The sequence below is a fragment of the Formica exsecta genome, unplaced genomic scaffold, assembly GCF_003651465.1.
Source record: "Formica exsecta isolate Colony F162 unplaced genomic scaffold, ASM365146v1 scaffold363, whole genome shotgun sequence".
In the NCBI taxonomy this organism is placed as follows: Eukaryota; Metazoa; Arthropoda; class Insecta; order Hymenoptera; family Formicidae; genus Formica; species Formica exsecta.
The window spans coordinates 1,209,610-1,229,917 of NW_021850877.1; the positions used below are offsets into that span (position 1 = coordinate 1,209,610).

At 35.8% G+C, this 20,308-nt stretch overlaps 2 protein-coding genes across 7 annotated transcripts in view; one reads left to right on the top strand and one right to left on the bottom strand.

Moving 5' to 3' along the window:
• The window catches only part of LOC115238941 (RING finger protein nhl-1), a 198,264-nt gene that overhangs the window by 113,064 nt on the left and 64,892 nt on the right, over positions 1-20,308 (top strand). Inside the window, exon 1 of one of the 2 annotated variants that reach the window (XM_029813148.1) lies at positions 18,398-18,955. The exons of the other annotated variant lie outside the window; for it this stretch is intronic. The gene's annotated coding sequence lies outside the window, so the exon portion shown is untranslated. Of the gene's footprint in view, positions 1-18,397; positions 18,956-20,308 lie in introns of those variants that run through there. 2 annotated transcript variants of the gene reach the window in all.
• Positions 746-12,902, bottom strand: LOC115238943. Of its 5 annotated transcripts, XM_029813154.1 has the most exons (9): positions 12,745-12,902; positions 10,919-10,986; positions 10,406-10,464; positions 8,144-8,342; positions 6,148-6,232; positions 4,574-4,749; positions 4,013-4,126; positions 2,776-3,282; positions 746-1,139 (listed from the first exon to the last, which is right to left on the bottom strand). In XM_029813154.1, the coding sequence occupies exons 3-9, from the start codon at positions 10,450-10,452 to the stop codon at positions 912-914; spliced, it is 1,356 nt and encodes a 451-aa protein (XP_029669014.1). In that variant the 5' UTR covers positions 10,453-10,464; positions 10,919-10,986; positions 12,745-12,902; the 3' UTR covers positions 746-911. The 5 variants fall into 5 exon arrangements, with proteins under 5 accessions (XP_029669014.1, XP_029669013.1, XP_029669015.1 ...); XM_029813153.1 differs by lacking the exon at positions 10,919-10,986; XM_029813155.1 differs by lacking the exon at positions 12,745-12,902 and having other exon boundaries at positions 10,919-12,046.

Here is a 20,308-nt window from a genome sequence, read left to right on the forward strand (position 1 = left end):
TACAGATAAATCGAGAAACATTAAATTCCTCGAGCCTTGTATTTCCCTGTGTACGATTGAAGAAAATACAGGCGCGATTACCGAAGAGGCAAATATCCTCCGCGATTATGGCGCGTCGTCTGACAAATTACGAGCTTTTCTCCTGATAAAGGGAAATAACTCTGTAAATGGAATAAATGAATCTCGGGGCGAATAAAGAGACGCGCAGAGGAGAAACTCGGGAAGAAGCTCTTGATAAGCTTCTAAAATATGAAGATTTAAACTGTGTTCTCTTTCAATGGATTCGCTGATTTCACTTAGCGCCGAGTGCACGTATGTCCGCTGCTGCTCTCGAGAAGGAAACTAACGGTGAGGTCGGATTTGGCCGCGAACCACGTCCTTTATCACCGCCGTAATGCTCACATATTTTTGCTGCGAGAGCACGTTGATAGCCGGCTGCCATAATTTAAGTACGCGACCGTGATTCTCTCTTACTCTCTGCACTGCGACGGATTACACGGATACACACGACATAAATTGCAGCAACATTCTTTTAACGGGCATTTCGACTTGGCGAAGTCACTTTAATCTCACAACTTCTAGAGATTATCACGCTTGCGAAGATTTCTCCGTATACTGCTCATATTTTAACCACGCGCGAGCCGTTTATTTTTCATAAGAATAAACATAAAATATACACAGATTATACACACGTGTATAGCATATTTTGTTTCAGCAATATATTTCTTTTTATTTCATTTATTAATCTTTCATTCATTTTATTTATAAATTTTTTTACACAGTTATTTATAGCTTACATTTTGTGTCTCGGTAATATATCTTTTTTTATTTATTAATTCTTTTTGCGAGAAAGAGCGAGAATACGTTAGAATGCTATCTTAATAAATCTTTTATATAACTAATATTACGGATTAATTTCTGCCGAGTTTATCGGTCAGATTAAAATACAGATGTCTGCGATTGGCGGAGATACTTTCACGATCAAGATCCGGCGGTATTACTTTTTCGTCATTGTACCGAATTGCAATATCTATATCGGGCTCTGCCTTCAGATAGAAGAAATATGGAATATTTTCTTCGGCTCGTGCCATATCCCTTACCAATTTTTCGGCCGCTTCACGTTTCGCTGTTGCTTCTTGCTGTAATTGAACACGTTATTAGTTTTGCGTATGAATAAAATTAATTCCACATAACTCAAGAACACATATAATTTTATACAATATTATTATATTATTTACAATGTGAAAAAAGAATGGTTTTATATAAAATTTTTAATTAAGTCGGATATTGCACGAGAGAGAGATTTTTGATATTAATATATATTTAATATATTACGAATGTAAATTTCAATGTAATAAATTACAAATATATATTATAATTTTTGTGATATTATGGAGCTTTTGTCGATGAAAGCAGATTGCCTATGCAGATAATATAGGCTTCTAGTAATTTTGTAAGCTGATTGCATTTTGTCGAGTGTGTTACAAACAAATCATTAATCTTTAAACTCGATATCGGTCCAATGTTTCACTGATGGAATCTGGATACTAAATAAACACGTTACACTCTCACTGTTACACTAACGTAAGCGGAGACGATGATAAATTGACACTGTCTATCATCTTCTAACTCGCGGCTGAGAACAATTTGCCATGCATGGTGTTTACAAATATCAAAGCATAGACAGCATGTTATCGAAGAGCATAAAATTTCCATCTCGGTATATATTTTTCTCTAGAAAGAGATGATATATGGAATAATATGATTATAATACGATCTACAATATGACAACATAAAATTAAAAAAACTGCACGTGTAAAACTGTGGAATAAACTTTATTCTCTTTCTTTCTCTCTCTTTGTTTCTATAAAAAAATGTAAAATATAATAAAAAATTTATACAATATGTATATGTTATTCCGAGCTATTTAAAAGTGACGTTTTCAAATATTCCATTGCGAATATTCGCTTAACACGTAAAGCCGCCGTGTGATCGTCGTCTCGTTACGCAATTAGTGCAAGCCATGTCATTGACATTTAAACAGTCGATAGATGGATTGCGGTAGCAGAAACTTAGTTTTACTTCTGCATAGCGAGTAAAGTGGTGCTATCAAACGTAACGATTGATTGCAACGAGCTAATAGCGGTCTGATTGATTGCCGTAATGCTATTCGAATGTTCGCCGTCGCTTTCGAACGTTGACCAGTGTCTGCGTCACTGTCAACATCAATTTCGTATGTATCTCGAAATTGCACTCCAAATTTCAAGATATTTCCGATCTTTGATACCATTCATGCGATGTCACCGCGATCTGATTTCCGGTTCGGCATCTAATATTAATTTTCGTGATTTTCATCGCGGTTGATGGCCTTGCTACACATCGATCGCATCGCTTTATAAATCTACATACATTCCGCGTTATAGAATTATTTTATGAGAGATATTTCTTTTCTTTTACGCGCTCTCTGATTTATTGTTTCAAAAATTTCAAAATTTTGCAGAATAGTATGTTAATTACTTTTGTATTTTTGTTACTCTTTCAGACAGAAAACATTCCGGAAAACAGATCTTTTTTTCATATTTCCATAACATGTGACATTAAACGGAAACACGTTAGATTTATTTACATCACTTCTGTGTATAGCCAGCGAGTTTCATCGAAATTTAGGTGTACTGCGGTTTGTAAACACTTCGTGCAACATTTCCTCACATAACCGTCTGTGTCACGGAGTTTTCGGAACATTGTCATTTTCGCGAACGATCACGGTTTACATACCACGGACAATGTCGCGGCGATCTCGGGCGGTGGCATCAAGACGATAGGCTCCATTGTCGGCCACATCTGGGATGTCGTTTCCGGTTGCGGTGTCGCGCGCGCGGTCGCATCCGGTTCCACAGACAGGGATACGGCATCGGGTTCCGCAAACGGGGATTCGACGGCATCCGGTTGCGCAGAGGCAGACTCAGCCTCCATTTCAGCTGTCTCCTTCTTCGTGGGCGGCTCAACTACTTTAGATTGATCATCCGATAACGCTGTCGACGCTTCGACGGTGTCCTGCTCAAGCGCATCTTTCGACGTCGAGAGATCAATCCGGCTCGACATCGACGTTTCCGCCGTTGCAGCCGTCGTTCCCTCTATCGGTTGAGCGACGGCGCTTTCAGGTTGCTTCATTGAATATTGAGCAGGCTGCGAAGCATCTACATCCAACCTCGATTCGCCGTCGTCTGTTCCTCGAAATTTCGCTGTGGTCATCACCGTTCTGCCGGCAATTTCCTTTATGGCCTATCGCAAAAGTATCAGGGATCAATATCACGCAGGATCGGGATACGCACTTATCGTCATAAGTCATCTGAATCGTAAGAGTTAATAAATGATGCAGTAACGTAAGACTGATGCCACAATGGCATGAAACTGAAATGTCATATGTAAGACTGTAATAAGATCGATAGCGTAACTTTTCTTTGGAACATCTCGGTCCAATTATTATTATGATACCGCACTGACAAAAAAAAGTTGTTAACTTGACTAAATTCGTCCAATTAATTACTATTTTTTTGTATTTTTTAAATTGAAATATTTAAATATTTAAGTCAAATATACATCATGTTAGATTTAATAGATCGTATTTGGCTTAAATATTTAAATTTTTCAATTTAAAAAATACAAAAAAATAGTAATTAGTTGGACGAATTTAGTCAAGTTAACAACTTTTTTCTCTCGGTGCGGTTGCTAAGGAATATAGGTGATTTTTATTTATTTCCACGCGCGTTATATTATTTTATTTTCTTATTCAATATTATTTAATATCATATTTCTTTGAAAATTATTAATTTCTTGTGTTTCGCCGTTTTCGCATCAGTAAGGAGTTATATAATCCGATATTTCTTCGAGAAAATTCTTGCATTTCTATAATGAGATTCGCGAGTGCGCCGTGGGCAATAAAGAACCAGAATTAACAGAACGCCTCTTATATCGTAAGATTAAAAGAAAATATTTTATGATAGATAGCTACTTGATCAGCGGTTTCTATCCAATGCTTGTAATAAGATCCGTACAAGGTGGCTTGATGCGTAAAATTCTTCAGGAATTCAATCCTTTCTATCTCGTCCTGCGGCATCTTAAGACTCTGCACAAATTAAATGACCGTCTTTCAGTCAAATTGAAATGCATTTAAAGTGAAAAATTTAACAAACGAATAAACCTTCAAATTTTCCAGAAATATAAAAAATAATAAGTAAGATCTCGATACGCGCAAAGTCATAAATAAAGGGTTGTTACCGGAAAGATGGAACGCATTTTGTGACTTGATGCGTTTCAGTTTATCGCGATTGTAACGTCTTGCCTTTTCGCTTGCGCTTTTATTGCATCTATCTAATAAAAGCGTGGAAGAAATAACGACGGTATCGGGAGGGATCGTCGCGCCATATCGCGGAACAAAAAAAAAAAAAGACCGAGTGAGTGATGTCATTTGGAAGCTCCTCGATCACCCTTCTGTAAAGATGCCGAGAGATCGACGATTGCACGGGAATTACGTGCGAGTGGGCGGGAGAACAATTCCTCCGGATAAAGTTACCGGAATCGTTTCCATCTGATCCGCTTTCCTTTCGATCGGACAACGAGTCAAGGGCTGCCAACTTGCCCCTATTGGCCAAACCGTCGCGGTTTCCTTTGCCGTCTCGCTCGCATCCGTTGCCACCCTCGTCGTCGTCCTTGTGCTCTCCTCTTCTCCGCCTTCACCTGTCCTCCTTCCTTCAACCAAAAGCCAATATTCCTGCAGACAATACTGAAGATCCTATTGTACAGATACCGCCAGCCCTGTACATCGGACTCGCAGGTGAAATGAAATACATCGCGAAACGTCACGTGCAATCCGTACGTCAGGTGGTGCGCCAGATTAAGCACGACAGCCCCACCCTGACGAATCTGTAGGCAAACAACTGATGAATATGAAGTCGCGCGATCCCAACTATGTCAAGCTCCGTGCAATAATTCTTCATTTAAGGGGAAATGTATGTAAATATTTTAAAGTTATATCGCGGTACGGAAAGCCACACATAAAGATTGTTTAACTTTAAGGCGAGTAATTTCAAATTTGTAGAAACAACGATGTACTTTTTACAATTCATCTCGCTTTACCAAGGACAGCTTTTTAGATTAGTTTCTCTTTTCTCTTTGTTAAATTATTATATTCGTTTCACTTTCCGACTAAATAAATAAAGTTTGCCGGCTATGTAAAAGCAGAGAGGGAGAGTCAGATGTACTTTGGCTTTTCTCAGTCACCCTGCTTTCAGTTATGAAAGATCATCATTTATCTCTGGGCGTTACGTGTGCGCGAGATAATCTCGCGATATCACGCGTTCGCGAAGAGATTACCAGTGCTCTCAGTTAGATTGTTGCGAGTTCGTGACGAACCTTGATTCGCGCTCGATTCGCTTGCCGTTACTTCCGGTGATTCATCGACTCGCTTCTCGACTGAAATTATTGTTATAACGTGTGATAGCGGTCAAAGAATTTCTTTCTTTTTTTTTTTTTTTTTTACAACGAGACATCTTTTGGATCGGATTTTTCAAAGCTCAAAATGCGATGAAAAATACAAATCCATTTTTATTAGAATCTTTATTAAAAGAGGATGTCTCTCGTTTTGAAAATAATGCTTTTAATAACGATCGCAATTTTGACTAAACACGTGCAAGCATTTATGTCGTATTTTAGTCGGCTTTATAGAGTTTATATAATGCAAAACTTTGATATTATATGTTAAATACATAAAATCCCACCCGTGATATTAACCGGCTAATATCTCGCTTGAAAATCTCCGCTGTAAAGCCATGTAAAATCTGTTTGGAATAACGTGAAAGCCTTAAATGACTCGAAACGTGGGAAACAATGCATGCGGCTTTAGATATTACGTTTATATATCAAAAATATTACTAAATTTTTTTTATTTAATAATCGCATTTTACTATTTTTGTTAGGAATTTATTTTAAATTTTGTTTTGTTACTTTTTTAGCGATATATAATGTAAAAAATTTTAAATTAAAGTTATATATAGCGTGAAAAAATTTAATTAAAAGTTTCGCTCCGATTTTACGTATGCGTACGACAATTTTAACATATAATAAAGATGCACAAATATCTCCGCATACCGTTGAAGGCATTAAAGGATACATCTCTCTCTTCCTTTCCTGTTGCCATCGCGTTATCAAGGATTTCCTCGGACTTAGCGTTTGTCTATGAAACGAAAGATAAACACTCCTGCATTAAGATCATGAAATCTCGTATAACGGAATTGAAAAGAAACGAGGCGAATAAACAGTTCGCGAGGTACTCTTGAAAATTTTCCGCCGCTCGCGTTCTCTTTTTGGTCGCGCGCGTATTCTTTCTCTCAAAACATATTTTAGCCTGAGGAGGAAAATTTATAAAAAAAATAAATGAAATATTTCTAAAGTTTCTGCGCTGCGTTATTGCTCGAAGGAATAAACGTTAAATCGCAAAATACGGCTCAGTAAATATTAAGACGTAACATATTGCAATTTTGTGGAAAATGCATGATATCGTACTGTTTGCAAGCGTCGTCTTCAAATATTGATAGCAAATATCGTTCTTCTTTCTGACCCAAAATTTTCGAGCGAACGTATCCACGTTTTTCTTTCCCCATAATTTTACTGCAATTCGCTGATGTTGATAGTTTTTTTTATTGCATATTCGAGACACACATATTTGAAATATTTGAAACCGTATATTTGTAACTTTCGGTGATAAATATGTTGCTTTTAGTGAAAAGGTTAATTATCTGCTAATTTATCATCCATCGGTCCGAACGTTCGAATAAAGGACACTTATAAAGTAAAGATTTAATGCTTTTAAGAAAAGCATCGTGCGACCTATATACACGAAATGCATAATGACAACTGTAAAAGAAACTTTGACAGGTAATCTCTCTCGTCTACGCGAGAGAGATTAATTGAGGCAAACCTCGATCTTTTATTATATGTATACATTAGAAGAAAGCACGCTGTACATTCAAGATAAAATCTATGATTTAGTATCGTGTTAAGATATATATTGCCGTTCTTTCGCGAATCCTAATATCAACGGTCAGCGTTATCGAAACAATAAATGGAAACTTCGGATGATTCAATGCTCGAATCCTTGTTCCGTAACTCAAGAAAATTACAATGTGAAATTGTATAAGATAACGGTTGCGTGATATCAGTTATTTAAGAATTACTTAAGATAGTTAGATTTAGAAATTTCAAACGTTTTGTTAATTAATTATTATATTATCTATGGCATAATCATATTACTAATTATTTAGATTACATTTTTTGCATTCTACAAAAATAATTATTAAAAAAATAGATATAGCAAACGTATATATATATACTAAATAAAAAAATATATTTTACTTTTTGATTCAAGTATTAAGATGATTAATTGTTTGCCGTGTAAGCTACAAATCTAAAAAAGCTGAGAAAGTAACAAATATCAGTGTAAATTCGTCGAAAACATTATTTTTTAAGATACAAATGATAAAAAGGCATTGTGCTATGTGTTTATACGGTATTTCACGATGTATGTATGTGGCTTCTCTGTCTCTCTCTCTTTCTCGTAAAACAATACATCCGATACGATCAACTTCCACATATTGTTGACTTTCTCATTACACGGCTGTCTGACTATATCAACATTGCAACAATATCCTAGATAAACGAAACAGATGTATAATATATTCACGGAAAGAAAAACGAGGAGAATTTATTCTTCTGGTAATCTCATGAAGTTTCACCGAGGAAAAAATATCTAAAACTTAGTTAGACGCTCGGCTATTTAATAAGTCTTTAATACTGAGAATTAAAATTTCGGCGTTTTTTAAGTTCCTCAGATATAAACGATATAAAAAAGGGATTATCCGATTAATTTCGTTCCACTTTAGACTCTTTTTCAACTAATCTCTTTGTCAGAAATTTACATAATTAAACCATCAATCCCCCCATTCGATTTAAAGCTATTAACTTAGAATTTCTCGTTCGACTCATTATAAAAAGAATCCAGGTAATGTATACATATATAAAGCGCAACGTTGATTCGACACGTCGCTTCTCAGGTATCGCGATTTAGCGAAATAGCGTCAATACTTACGACGGATTCAATCTTGCTGCTGTCTCCCGGGACGTTGTTCGCGACCATTTGAAGACGCTCGCCGATCAGATCAATGTGCGCCCGTAGCCATTTGTGCCACTCGTCGGCTATCTCGCCGACGCCGGTAAGCCAAACCATCCAAACCCGCAGCTTTTCCGACGGTACGGCGTAGAGACGTTCCATCGACCGCACGACCTCCCTGTCTCATTACTTTGTATCAGATAAAGTCAAAGTTTCGATCCACAATCGAGTGGAAACAATAAACGTGCGGAGGCGGCGCGCTGATATTGACACTCGCGTGAACAGGAAATGCGCTATTGTCGTGGATATTGGGTAGTTTCCTCCCCTGCTATCTCTCTCTCTCTCTCTCTCTCTTTCCCACTTTGATAGCTTTCGCGTTGCATTAACCACGATTACGCAAATGTATGCACATATTCTATTATCTAACATTAATAGTCAAATTTCCATAGAATCAAATATTCTTGGCACACTTTCACAATTCTGTAATATTATCTCTGTTTAGATAGGTGATCGATTTATTTATAAGAGAATATAATAAAGAGTACTTATATGTTTTATTTAAAATGAGATAGAGATTATTTTTTGATAACACATGTTTTGCTGTTCCGAAAAAAATATTTTATCGTTACAAGCTTTTATCGTTCAAGCTTTTAATGATTTACAACAGTCGTTTATCAGGCAAATATGATTCTCTGGTTTAAATGAAAGGACTTGTTGCGCTCTATCTCATTAAAAAGAAAAAAAAACTAATTTAAATTCTAACTCTATGTTCGCGGCTGTCACAAATATCAGGCCGATACCGCCGATTCGTTTCATCATACGCATTTGAAAAATGACATAAAGCGAAACGACCGAGGGGAAAATAACAACGAGACCTGATTTTCTCCACAGTGCAAATTTATGTTACAAATTCCGCGGAATCGCATCAGAGATTTCTCGCGTTCACAATTTTTTTCGCTGTCACGCGCTGGCGGAAATAAACAATGATCCCATGTAGAGTGAGCGCATCGGACAGGAAATTGGATCGCGGTATATACATGATAGCGGAAAAAAGGAACGGCTTTTACCGGACACGAGTGCAACTTTACGCACGATTCGACTTTTACAAAATATATATATCAAGGGTTTACTGTGTAAAACCGTGTTGCACAATCGGGGAAAAAAAGGTCTCGCAAGTAAAGTAGACAAGAGACGGAAACCCCGACGCGGTGGGTTTCCTGTTTTTCGACCGGTCTCGATTTGCGTCATTCAACCTACACTTTAGACTAAAATTATCATGATCGGCAATCATCAAACTATTTTGAGATAGAATTCCAGAGAATTACGCGTTTATAAAAAAATAGAATCTTTCCTATGTGTTTGATATCAAGATAATGTATCTTAATTAATTTGTGAGTCAGAATCAGCAGATTATTAATTTTTATTGAAAAATAATATAAATTCTTTTTCTATTTTGATGCACCGTGTAAAAATTAGTTTCCTTCTTTTTCTGAAAAAAAATGTATTTTATTAATAAAAATGAAAAAAAAACTTTTTATTTTTACAAATAATAATTACATTTATAAATCGGGCAAGCATTAATTTTCTATATTTTTCTTTGTATCATGTAATAAAAAGATAAGAAAAAGAATCAACATCGCAACAAATTTGCTATTTATGGTCAGTGCGCCGCACAGTAGCCAAAGCGTTTTAAACAAAAGTACACGAAGTAGAAAACAGAAAAGAATGAAAGAGAGAGAGAGAGAGAGAGAGAGTAGATACGGACTGTATTATCAGCCAGAAAAATTGTCTTACTTGCTAGGTTCCGCAAATTCCAGTTCCGGTTCTTCAAACGATGGCATTGGTATATCTTTCTGGGAAACAAAGTAGATCAAGGATAATGCAACTCTATAATAAAATGTAAATATATAATAAAAATGTAATTTAAAAATACATATTTCATGAGATGACTGATTTTATTTAAATCATAAATTCGTGGCGCGTGATTTGTTTTTCTCATGTAAAATTTTAATTTAAATATTTTTTTAAACGTAACTATTTATTTAATTGAATTCTATATTATTAATTTACAGCGTTCTCGCCGTATATTATATTACACTGTTCTCCGTTATTAGAAACCTCGAGACAAATTTCAATATCTGCTGAATTAAATGTTTCGGGAACCATTAAAGACGAATATAATTCTCAAGATTGCAAGAGAGTAGATACGGACTGTATTATCAGCCAGAAAAATTGTCTTACTTGCTAGGTTCCGCAAATTCCAGTTCCGGTTCTTCAAACGATGGCATTGGTATATCTTTCTGGGAAACAAAGTAGATCAAGGATAATGCAACTCTATAATAAAATGTAAATATATAATAAAAATGTAATTTAAAAATACATATTTCATGAGATGACTGATTTTATTTAAATCATAAATTCGTGGCGCGTGATTTGTTTTTCTCATGTAAAATTTTAATTTAAATATTTTTTTAAACGTAACTATTTATTTAATTGAATTCTATATTATTAATTTACAGCGTTCTCGCCGTATATTATATTACACTGTTCTCCGTTATTAGAAACCTCGAGACAAATTTCAATATCTGCTGAATTAAATGTTTCGGGAACCATTAAAGACGAATATAATTCTCAAGATTGCACGACGTCAGCGAGATTAAAGCTCGAGCTATTTTCACTTTAGGAATTGTACTTGAATCCATTGTTATCCAAAATGTCTGTAATCAGTATCATTGATATACACGATATACGTACAAAGTAGCCAATAATCGCTAATCTTCCCAGCTTAAGCAGCCTATAGGCATTAATACGGACCGATAATCCTGAAACAATTAACCACCTGCTAGGTATTGACCAACCCTTACATTGCCCTACAACATCGTGATTTTCATTTTACTAAATATCACAAATTATCTAACAGCGCAAAATGATAAAGCAAAAAAATACAATTTGGTTAAATAACTGTGCTCGATTTTATTATCATTTATCATTTTTGTGTATGTATGTGTATGTTAGATGTAACAGATATAAGATTATCAAAATTATATATTTTTTGTGATGTTCGATTTTGATCGAAAATTATTATACGTATCCTATGCCTTTGTCGAATTGCAGATTTATTATTTCATGGCGAAAAATATTATAATACGACGATATAGTGATTGTTTGAGCGTGAGGGCATATTATGTGGGCATATTACGTGTACCCTAATATAGATCGATGCTATTCAAATAATTCGTAACGTATCATCTGACGCACGCGATGTCAACTACGGCAAAATTAACGGACCGTGCAATGACGTTTTGCAAAGGTATTCAGTAGCAAATATCCATGATGATGAATTTTAGTTCAATTTGCGTTGTAAGAGAGAACAATGAACGCCAGAGATAAAGTCGTCAAAATGTATAAAGGTAGATATAAATTATCCTTTCCACGCATTTGAATATGAATGCATGGCATGGATTATACGTTATAAAATTGCAGGCCATCAATGGAAATCGAAGGCCGATAGTGTCCGAAAAGTTGCCTGCACAAATTTCTGACTAATAATAATAAAAGCGCGCGTTCATCGAGTTAATAAGTTACGAATTTACTCAATTGCGAGTAAAATAATTAGGCGGTCGAGTGATTAATGCTTAAATAATTATTATTATATGACGTATGCGTGTAACGAGAGTTGATACTAAAATACGCGCAAATTGCCTGTAAGAATTGTCTTTTTAATTATATTGAGCGTTTAATTACGTTGGAAATAACGGGAATTTAATTACGTTTATCATTTAGAGACAATGATGCATTATATTACAGTCGCAAATTGCAGCAATTGCATGTTGCATTTATAATTATAACTTTCACGGATGAAACGATAAATGTATAATGCGATTAAATAAAACATGTAATAAATAATAATTGTACACATTTTATTTAATTTCATTGAATTTCTCGTATTATTATTATTATAATATTTAAATATGTCGAGAGAAATGCATTATTATTAATAGATTCTTTGATTCGACAATTAATACGATATATGTATCATAATTCTGTAATATTTATAATCATACCTGATATGTGTTATTATTATTGATAGCTTGTCTCGTCGTTAATGGGCTTTAACAGAAGCTCTAATATATCATTTGACCTACACTAGATAACAACCATGTCATTATAATTATATTATTATCGTATGTCAGGGCTTTCGGTTATTTATATAAAAGGATACTTTATATTTGTTTTTATAAAATCCATATTACAGATGAATAAAATAATATCGTTAATTTTTTTAAAAATAGCTTTACAAAAATATTATCTTGCATACGTAGTCTTGCATAAAAAGCGAAAAGAATTTTAGATCATTATTTCAAAAAAAGAGATTAATGCTCAGCTTAATGGAAGAGAGAGAGAGAGAGAAAGGGAGAGAAATGAAAAAGAGAAAAAGAAATATTCTGTCTACGTATTTTATTAAGAATGTTCAATGGTTTGCGAAAAATATAGTAATTATTTCATGAAAAAACGGCGATACAGAGAATTGCTATCTACGAAATTATTTCGGCTCAATTAATAGGCTTTTTTGTACTTACAATTTTCCAAGTACGAGCGCGATTTGGTGTGAATCTAAACGACAAAAATTTCACAACGAACAAAAATGTGAAATTAAGATAATCGCATACGCGTGAAAATAAAATACGCAATCGCGATCCGCGTAGTCGTGATACTCCAGTAGCACTAAATAGTTTGATAAGTTAGAATGGACCATCCTGACGCACATATTCAGTTGTAAGTTAGATTGAAATGTATTTTCCATCAAGTAGGAGTTGCGCGCCGGCAACGAAACGTGTCTGTCGTACATTCGTTACAGTTATAAATAACCCGTGGGCGATAGTGAAAATAGCAACTAGGGGTGTAGCACGCGGTGCCTCGAGTAGCGCTAATGTAAAGCGCGAAATAAATTTCCGCATGTAATAGCATTCGAAAAAAAATTTTTCTGCGATATATAATGCCTATAAATTTTACACATAATGACATAATATAAAAGACTAATATTTAAATAAATGATTCATTATCGTAAAATTATAAACATTCACATTTATTCACATACTCAAAATAATGTATTTAAAGTATAGCTATATTTGAAATATTTTTTATATTAATTATATTTTTCCATATTAATTAGAATCATGTAAGATTTTGTTTTTTAATATCATAATCTATATCACCAGTGTCATTGATTATTATAAATGAAATGGAAACATTTGATGCGCATCGTAAACATATGATCAATTTTGATCGATGACAATTACTATACACTATAACTCATCTAGATAATGTGACGTAATTCGAAGGGCCATGACAGGAAACACCTGTTTGGCCAACCGTGTATAGGCTTATTGTTAGTTTGACGAGTCCTTTGTTTCGGTTCATGTAGCCATTTACGTTAAACGGCCGGTAGGGATATAGGTCTCCGTACAATGTCCATTGTGCGGTGTAACCGAAGGCGAACTTCAAAATTCGGTCTACAAGTCTATCGCATTCTCCACGTTCCAGGTGGATGACGATCGAACCAGTCTGCTTATTATCAGCGATTTCATTCACTTGGTAAGATTTATATAAAAATCGCCAAAGAATAGCGTTCAATTCAAATTTTGCGTATGTAATGCAAAGAAATTGGTGTAATATAGTTTTATATCAAATAGTGATTAAATAAGAAAAAAATTTAATATGCTAAAGATATAATTACTTTGTGATATAATGACTTATTGACTCATTAAGTGAACTTTTGATGTTGAGATTTTATATATATTTTTACAAGCATGAGAAAAAAGTGCAAGAAGCTTAATTGAAAAAGCAAATATTAATAGTTTTATAATTATATAACTATCTCAAAGTCCGAACGATAATTGCACGCGGAAGTTTGCCACGACCTCGATGTATTTTTTTACCTCGATCGATATACGACAGTTGACGAAATTCCATCAAGATTAATATGTCAAACATTGTATAAATTTTACTTGCAAAATATCGAGAAATTAATATCCCGCAGATATTCGCGCAAGGTCATCGCAGATTAAATGAACACGTGGAGATATTAATGTCGTCAGTAACTTGCCAAAATCTTCCAAAGATTATTTCTAACGATCGTCTTGATGTGCATCGAGTAACATATATCTAATACAATACGATAAATTCTGACATTAAAAAGAGACTTATCATTAAATGGAGATCGAGATATATATATAGATTGATAATTACAACCGATAATCATGATAGCTTTATAAAAGCGAAGTGAGATATTCGCGTTGGATTTTCACTTCGATTCGTCTGGAGATATTTGTCGATAGCATCGTCGACTTACGTCTTTACTTCGGATTTAAACGAAAACACACCGAAATCTCGTTTCGTAGCGTCAAATCACGGCGGCAGCTTGAGATTACGAGACGAATAGTCGAATCGTAAGTATCAAGCGGCAGTCTGTCGTGAAAACGTCGATGCATTTTAGAAACAGAACGAACGTCTGATTGAGCGATTGACGCTACGGGATTTCGCTTGCGCAAGAATGCGCAACGACATTTTGTTGGATGCATTACACAGGAGGAAACTCCGAAAAAGCTGCGAGGGAGCTTCGCGGAAAATGGCATCGCCGCTATCGTACAACTTTCACAGCCGCAATATAAAAAGAAAAATTCCCGATGCAGAGCTTTGCTCGCGAGTTCAATCGGCGCACATGCGTCGTGGAATACGTCCTGATCAGCGTAGAATGGATCCTCTCTTGGCGAACAAATAAATTGCCATTGCGCTCACGCGATAAGGTGCTCTCGTAACGTAGCTACGACGTGATGTCGCGTATCGTGAATTCTCATTTCTCCTCCTCGATGCTGTGCCTCTCGCTTTAATTTGTTCTCTCCTTCGAATTATATTCCTCTTTTTCGCTGATAAAAGAACGAAGATATTTTTTAAGATAAAACTGAATCGAGATAAATGATGGAAATTTGCGCGAAGGAATATAAAGCACGTTTCTTCGTAATTGTATCGATTGAGAATGATTTTACATATTACTGTCGTGTACAAGTTGAATTTCTATAAATTATCATATTTCAAATTTTAATATAATCTTTATTTTTCTCCATAGTTTCTCTATTTCATGAAATAATTATATTTGCGTTATTCCGTATATTAGAATTTATTCGATATTTTCATTCGAACTATTCTAAAGAATTTTATCGAGTAATTCCTTGATTGATCTAGTATGCTGCATCGACTTTCGGAATCCAATTAAACTGGCCAAGATTCGAATCCCAAGTGTCGTCTTCGATTTTTCCAAGAGATATCCATGCTATCGTCGCTGATTTGGAATCCACTTAGAGTGGAGAAGCGGAATTTCTGGGTTAATCTTCTCGGTCAAAACGAGAACAAAGTATTCCACATATGCTCGTTTTTATATAAGGATGTAAGATCAGATTTATGCACGCGATGCAATACCGATAGCGTAACAGAGCCAAGGATACATGTGTTATATATACTGTGTAAATTTTTAAGCGTCTTGTTTCTTTTTATAGTAGCCGCAATATAATCTTTCGCTTAAAGCTGCGAACCGCTCGACATAATGCACGCAAAATGAAAAAGCAGACTTATGAGAAAAAAATCACTGCGTGCGCCAGTAACAATAGAGAAGAAACTGCATCGTAACAGTTTGACGAGGCATCGAGCTATAAAGTGAATTATTACTACTTGCGATAAAAAATAATATTGGGGTGCCATTTAATTAAAAAGCTTATTGGCTAGTAAAAGATCTGTCATCTCGAATCACTGGAACACTTGGCTAAGAAGATTTTTAATTATTTGTCTCATAAAATTAAACAAAAGTATCATATTAGTTAATAAGTAAATCGGCAAAAGTTACAAAAAAATGGTTTTAACAGAAAAAAACATAAGTAATATACAGAAAGATATCGCGGAGTTATAATATTAAAAAATCAGTGATACATTGTAGTTCAAATTTTTACAGAAAAACAGGTTACACAAAATTCTGGACTCTCTTTTAAAAATATTTGATAATTCTAATTAAAATTTTTGTCAAAAAAATAGTAAAATTTACTTGATCAAATTTAAAATATTAAATTACTTGATACTGAAAAATATCAAATTACATGAACGCTAGATGTTGATAATAATTATTTCCTGTTATCTCATTTCTGTTATATCATTACATACATATGTATATATATTACTCGCGAGAGTTAGTCTGAAATTTGAGTCACATTGAAGCTCCGAAAGATATATAGTTATACAGACTAATTATATCGACAATTTTTTTGCCATATTAATCATGATTTCATTCTTCTCCCGATATTTGTTGCATATTACATTTTCTTTGTTTCTTTTTGCACATTTCCTTTTATTATTTTCGACTGATTATTCTATGCCGGAGAATGATGTTTCATCTGCTGCGAATATCCTGTTAATCTACTTTCGAAAATAAGACAATAATTGTCATCAATCGATGCGTTATATTAAATCGAACATGGATTTCACGGAAAAGAGCTATGTGTGTGCGCGTGTGTGTTCCTGATATAACACGTGGAATAATAATCGCAATTTCACACTTGCGTCGCGAAAGTTCAGCAATCTGTCACGTCGGACCGACACTTTTCGCAAACGGCACGCCTTTATTGGCCACACGTAACGACCCGCAAAGTAATTTTCCGCGTCTAATTACCCGTCGGTGCAAACATAGAAAAAGTCACCTCTTTTACTTTTTCTCTCTCTCTCTCTCTTATTTTCTCTTTCTCTCTATTTCTCTCAACTCGGCGCGTTTTACTCTCGCTATCATTTATTACCGCCGGGCTTTTGAAAGGATAGGAAGCCATAAATGGGGATGTAAGGGTCGTTACGTCGAGCAACCTGCAGCCCGTACATAGTGTTCCGGCATCCACTTTGTCATCTTTTAAACTCGCCCGTTCTCTCTTTGGGCTTGGTAACGGGTCACATACTTTAACAAGATCTCTTTTAACACATCATCCGTATTTGGAAGAGGAAGCATCCCCGACGCGAAGCGCGCGAGCTCAGAGAGAGAGAGAGAGAGAGAGAGAGAGGGAGAGAATCCTTCCTCCCGCTCTCTTAATGCTCGAACATGACTCCACGGATGAATTAATCGATACAATTTAAAGTTTCCGTTTATTTTCAACTTGCAGGCGCAATCTCTTACTTGCCACGTTAACGATACTAAGCGCGGATAAATCTCGTTTTATTTATTAACATCATCAAGTAAATACAAGTAAATATTATCTCACCGATAATAATTTAATACTGAAATTTAATACTAAAATTTCTTTTACGTGAATTATAATTGTCTGCAGGATATCATATATTTTATTCAACGATTAATCCTTTCTGTATGTTTCTCTATAAATCACTTTTGCTTTAAGTGGGAATAGAGAAACGTTTTTACAATGTGTGTCTCTATTTAATCATAAATAAAATTAATCACGATTAACAAATATTTTATAAATATTGCTATTTTTCTTACTTTTTCACGATTGGAAAATAATAATTTTTTATTACAATTTAATAGCTTTACATTAATTCCGGTTACATTGTATTGCGCAAAAAGTGGAAAGCAAAAAATGGAGAGGAAAAAAAGAGGGCGTTTGTATAAGAATTTATACACCATATACAATTTGTGTAGAAATTTAAGGGATTTGCATTCCCGTGAGATAGAGGGTACGCGGAATCTTTTTAATTCTCATAAAATGAACAGTCTTATCGCGCGATAAAGTTTAATGTTACAGGCAGTAGATAGGTTTTCCTTATAAGGGAGCTTCCCAAGCGCGACGCGCCTATTTAACCAACGTATTCATCCGGTTCTTACAATTTGTAATAAAATACAGATAAAATGTGGCACACTTATGCGCATATTACTTGAGCGCGCGAAGAAAATTTAGGGGTTGTGAAAGCAACAATTGGAGATAACCGCGGGCAAAGAGAAGAAGTTATACGTAGTCGTAAAATTTCACCCCCGCCAGGTTAAAGAGGAGCATCGTCGGATATATCCAGACGTTCGCCAAAGGACAAGTTCTCTCGAGACCAGAATTCACCGGGGCACCTCATCGTTTACGTCGCGATATCTCGTGTGTCGTGTGCAAGGTATTTTCGACTTGCGCTTTAGAAAATTTAAAATAAAGTAAAGGAAAAAGAGCAAGAACTATTGACGTTGTAGATTTTATTTTTGATAAATGCATGAATGAACAAACAATAACAAGACACGGTCGTGCCAAGAGCGGAGACAAAAAATATTTCGAAATTCCGCGAAGTGTTCAATATTCCGTGAACGAACGGCTGTACTCGAAACACACTCGCATTGAGATCGAAATCTCATTGAGATGTTTCAAGGACAAAAGAGGACTTTGTTTCGCGACTGATGTCTTCCAAAGTGGATATTCTTCTCGAAGATCCGATTGTCCAGAACAATGCTTTGATTTTTGGATCCAGAAATTCCGATTAGATTGTCCTATCGCGGATTCGGTCGATCTTGCCGAATACGCGGGAATTCGCCGCAATAATCCTCGCGAGCTTTCGAGCTTGCACGGCCGATGGCGCGATGTAAATCGGATTCGAATGATTTGAGAAAGCGATGGTTGGGATGCGGGACGACGGGCGGAAAAGGGAATCGGTTCTCGGGCAGAAGATCAAGAAAAGAAGGAGGAGGAACAGAGCGCCGACGAAGTAGCTAAACCAGAAATAACTAATAAGACATTCACTCTGAGACGGACGGCCAGCCGGCCCGGACGAATCGCGGTGCGTCTGAGTAAACCTCGTCTCATCTCGGCATCTTCGTCATCCACACCACATACCGATAAACACCACACTACTTAAAGCGATACGGCGCCGGAAAGTAAGGCCGGAGGAAGTAGAGAAATAAAGAGGAGGAGAGAGGTAGAGAGATCGCGGAGGAACGAGCGAGAGCGCATATCGTGCGGTATATAGTGCTGTAAAAAAAAAAAGAAAGAAAGAAAGTGTTGCCGCGGAGAGAGGAAGTTTTACACCACGTGATCAGTGCAAGTGCATCGTCGGCGCATCGCAACGTAATCCATGGGAATCGCATTCAACGAAGATCTCCATTCGGTTTCCTCCCTCCTCTTATGGATCATGAAAGAGAAAGAGAGAGAGGGAGTATCATCGTCGCCGCCGTCGTCATCGTCGTCGTCGTCGTCTCTCGTCGTTACCGTCGCCATCGCCGTCTAATTTTAAGTGTTAGATAATGCACACATTGGTGCGCACCGGTACGCTCGGATACTAAAACGGTATCGTGCACGCACGCACGCACGCGCGTGAAGAACACGCGCTGGATCGCGACGATGACGATGGCGAGCGAGAGATCCTCTCTGGATTCTGCATATCTGTCCTTGTACGTTCACCCTTCGTGCTTCAAATTGATTCCTCTCTCGAGATTTTTCTCCCTCTTTCCTCCGTGTTTTTTATCTCCTTTTCTATAATAAATTAAATAAGTCACTGCAAGAACGACTCTCTTTTCCGACTATCGTTCATTGAATCTGTCTCCATTCGAGTTTTTCGCCACGTTTCTTCCTGTCTTGTCGATTTCGTTCGCTCATCCTCGTTCTTCCGTGCGACTTTTGATTCCCATTCCTGTGTCTCTTCTCTTTCTCTTTTTTTTTCTCTTTGATACATTTATCTTCTTTAACGCTAACCTGTCCTGGGACTCTCACTTTAGTCCTTCTCGCTATTCCCGATGCGAATTTTCTGCGCAACTTTCTATTACGATTTTTAAAATTCTATATTAAAGATCTTTCTTCTACTAGTCAACATTGATTTCCTTGCGCTCTTACCTGCTAATACCGTACAGCTTCTCATTAAAATGTTCTGTCATTCTAGAGTAAAAGGATTCTTCATTTCGTCTCTTCTTTTAAGCAAGCGATGCGTTATCGCCTTTACTTATGTTAAACATTTCATTTTATTTCGATTATTTCGTTCCAAACCCTTTTCATTATTTTATATAAATATAAATATATATACCATTTCGTCTAGCAAGCGATGCGTTATCGCCTTTACTTATGTTAAACATTTCATTTTATTTCGATTATTTCGTTCCAAACCCTTTTCATTCTTTTCATTAAATATAAATATATATAT

Coding starts and splice junctions, on each gene's coding strand:
- LOC115238943 (XM_029813153.1), bottom strand. CDS start 10,452: ATGCCATCGTTTGAAGAACCGGAACTGGAATTTGCGGAACCTAGCAA. Junction 8,343..10,405: donor GAATTTGCGGAACCTAGCAA/GTAAGACAATTT, acceptor GTAATGAGACAG/GGAGGTCGTGCGGTCGATGG. Junction 3,283..4,012: donor GGATAGAAACCGCTGATCAA/GTAGCTATCTAT, acceptor CTTTTGCGATAG/GCCATAAAGGAAATTGCCGG.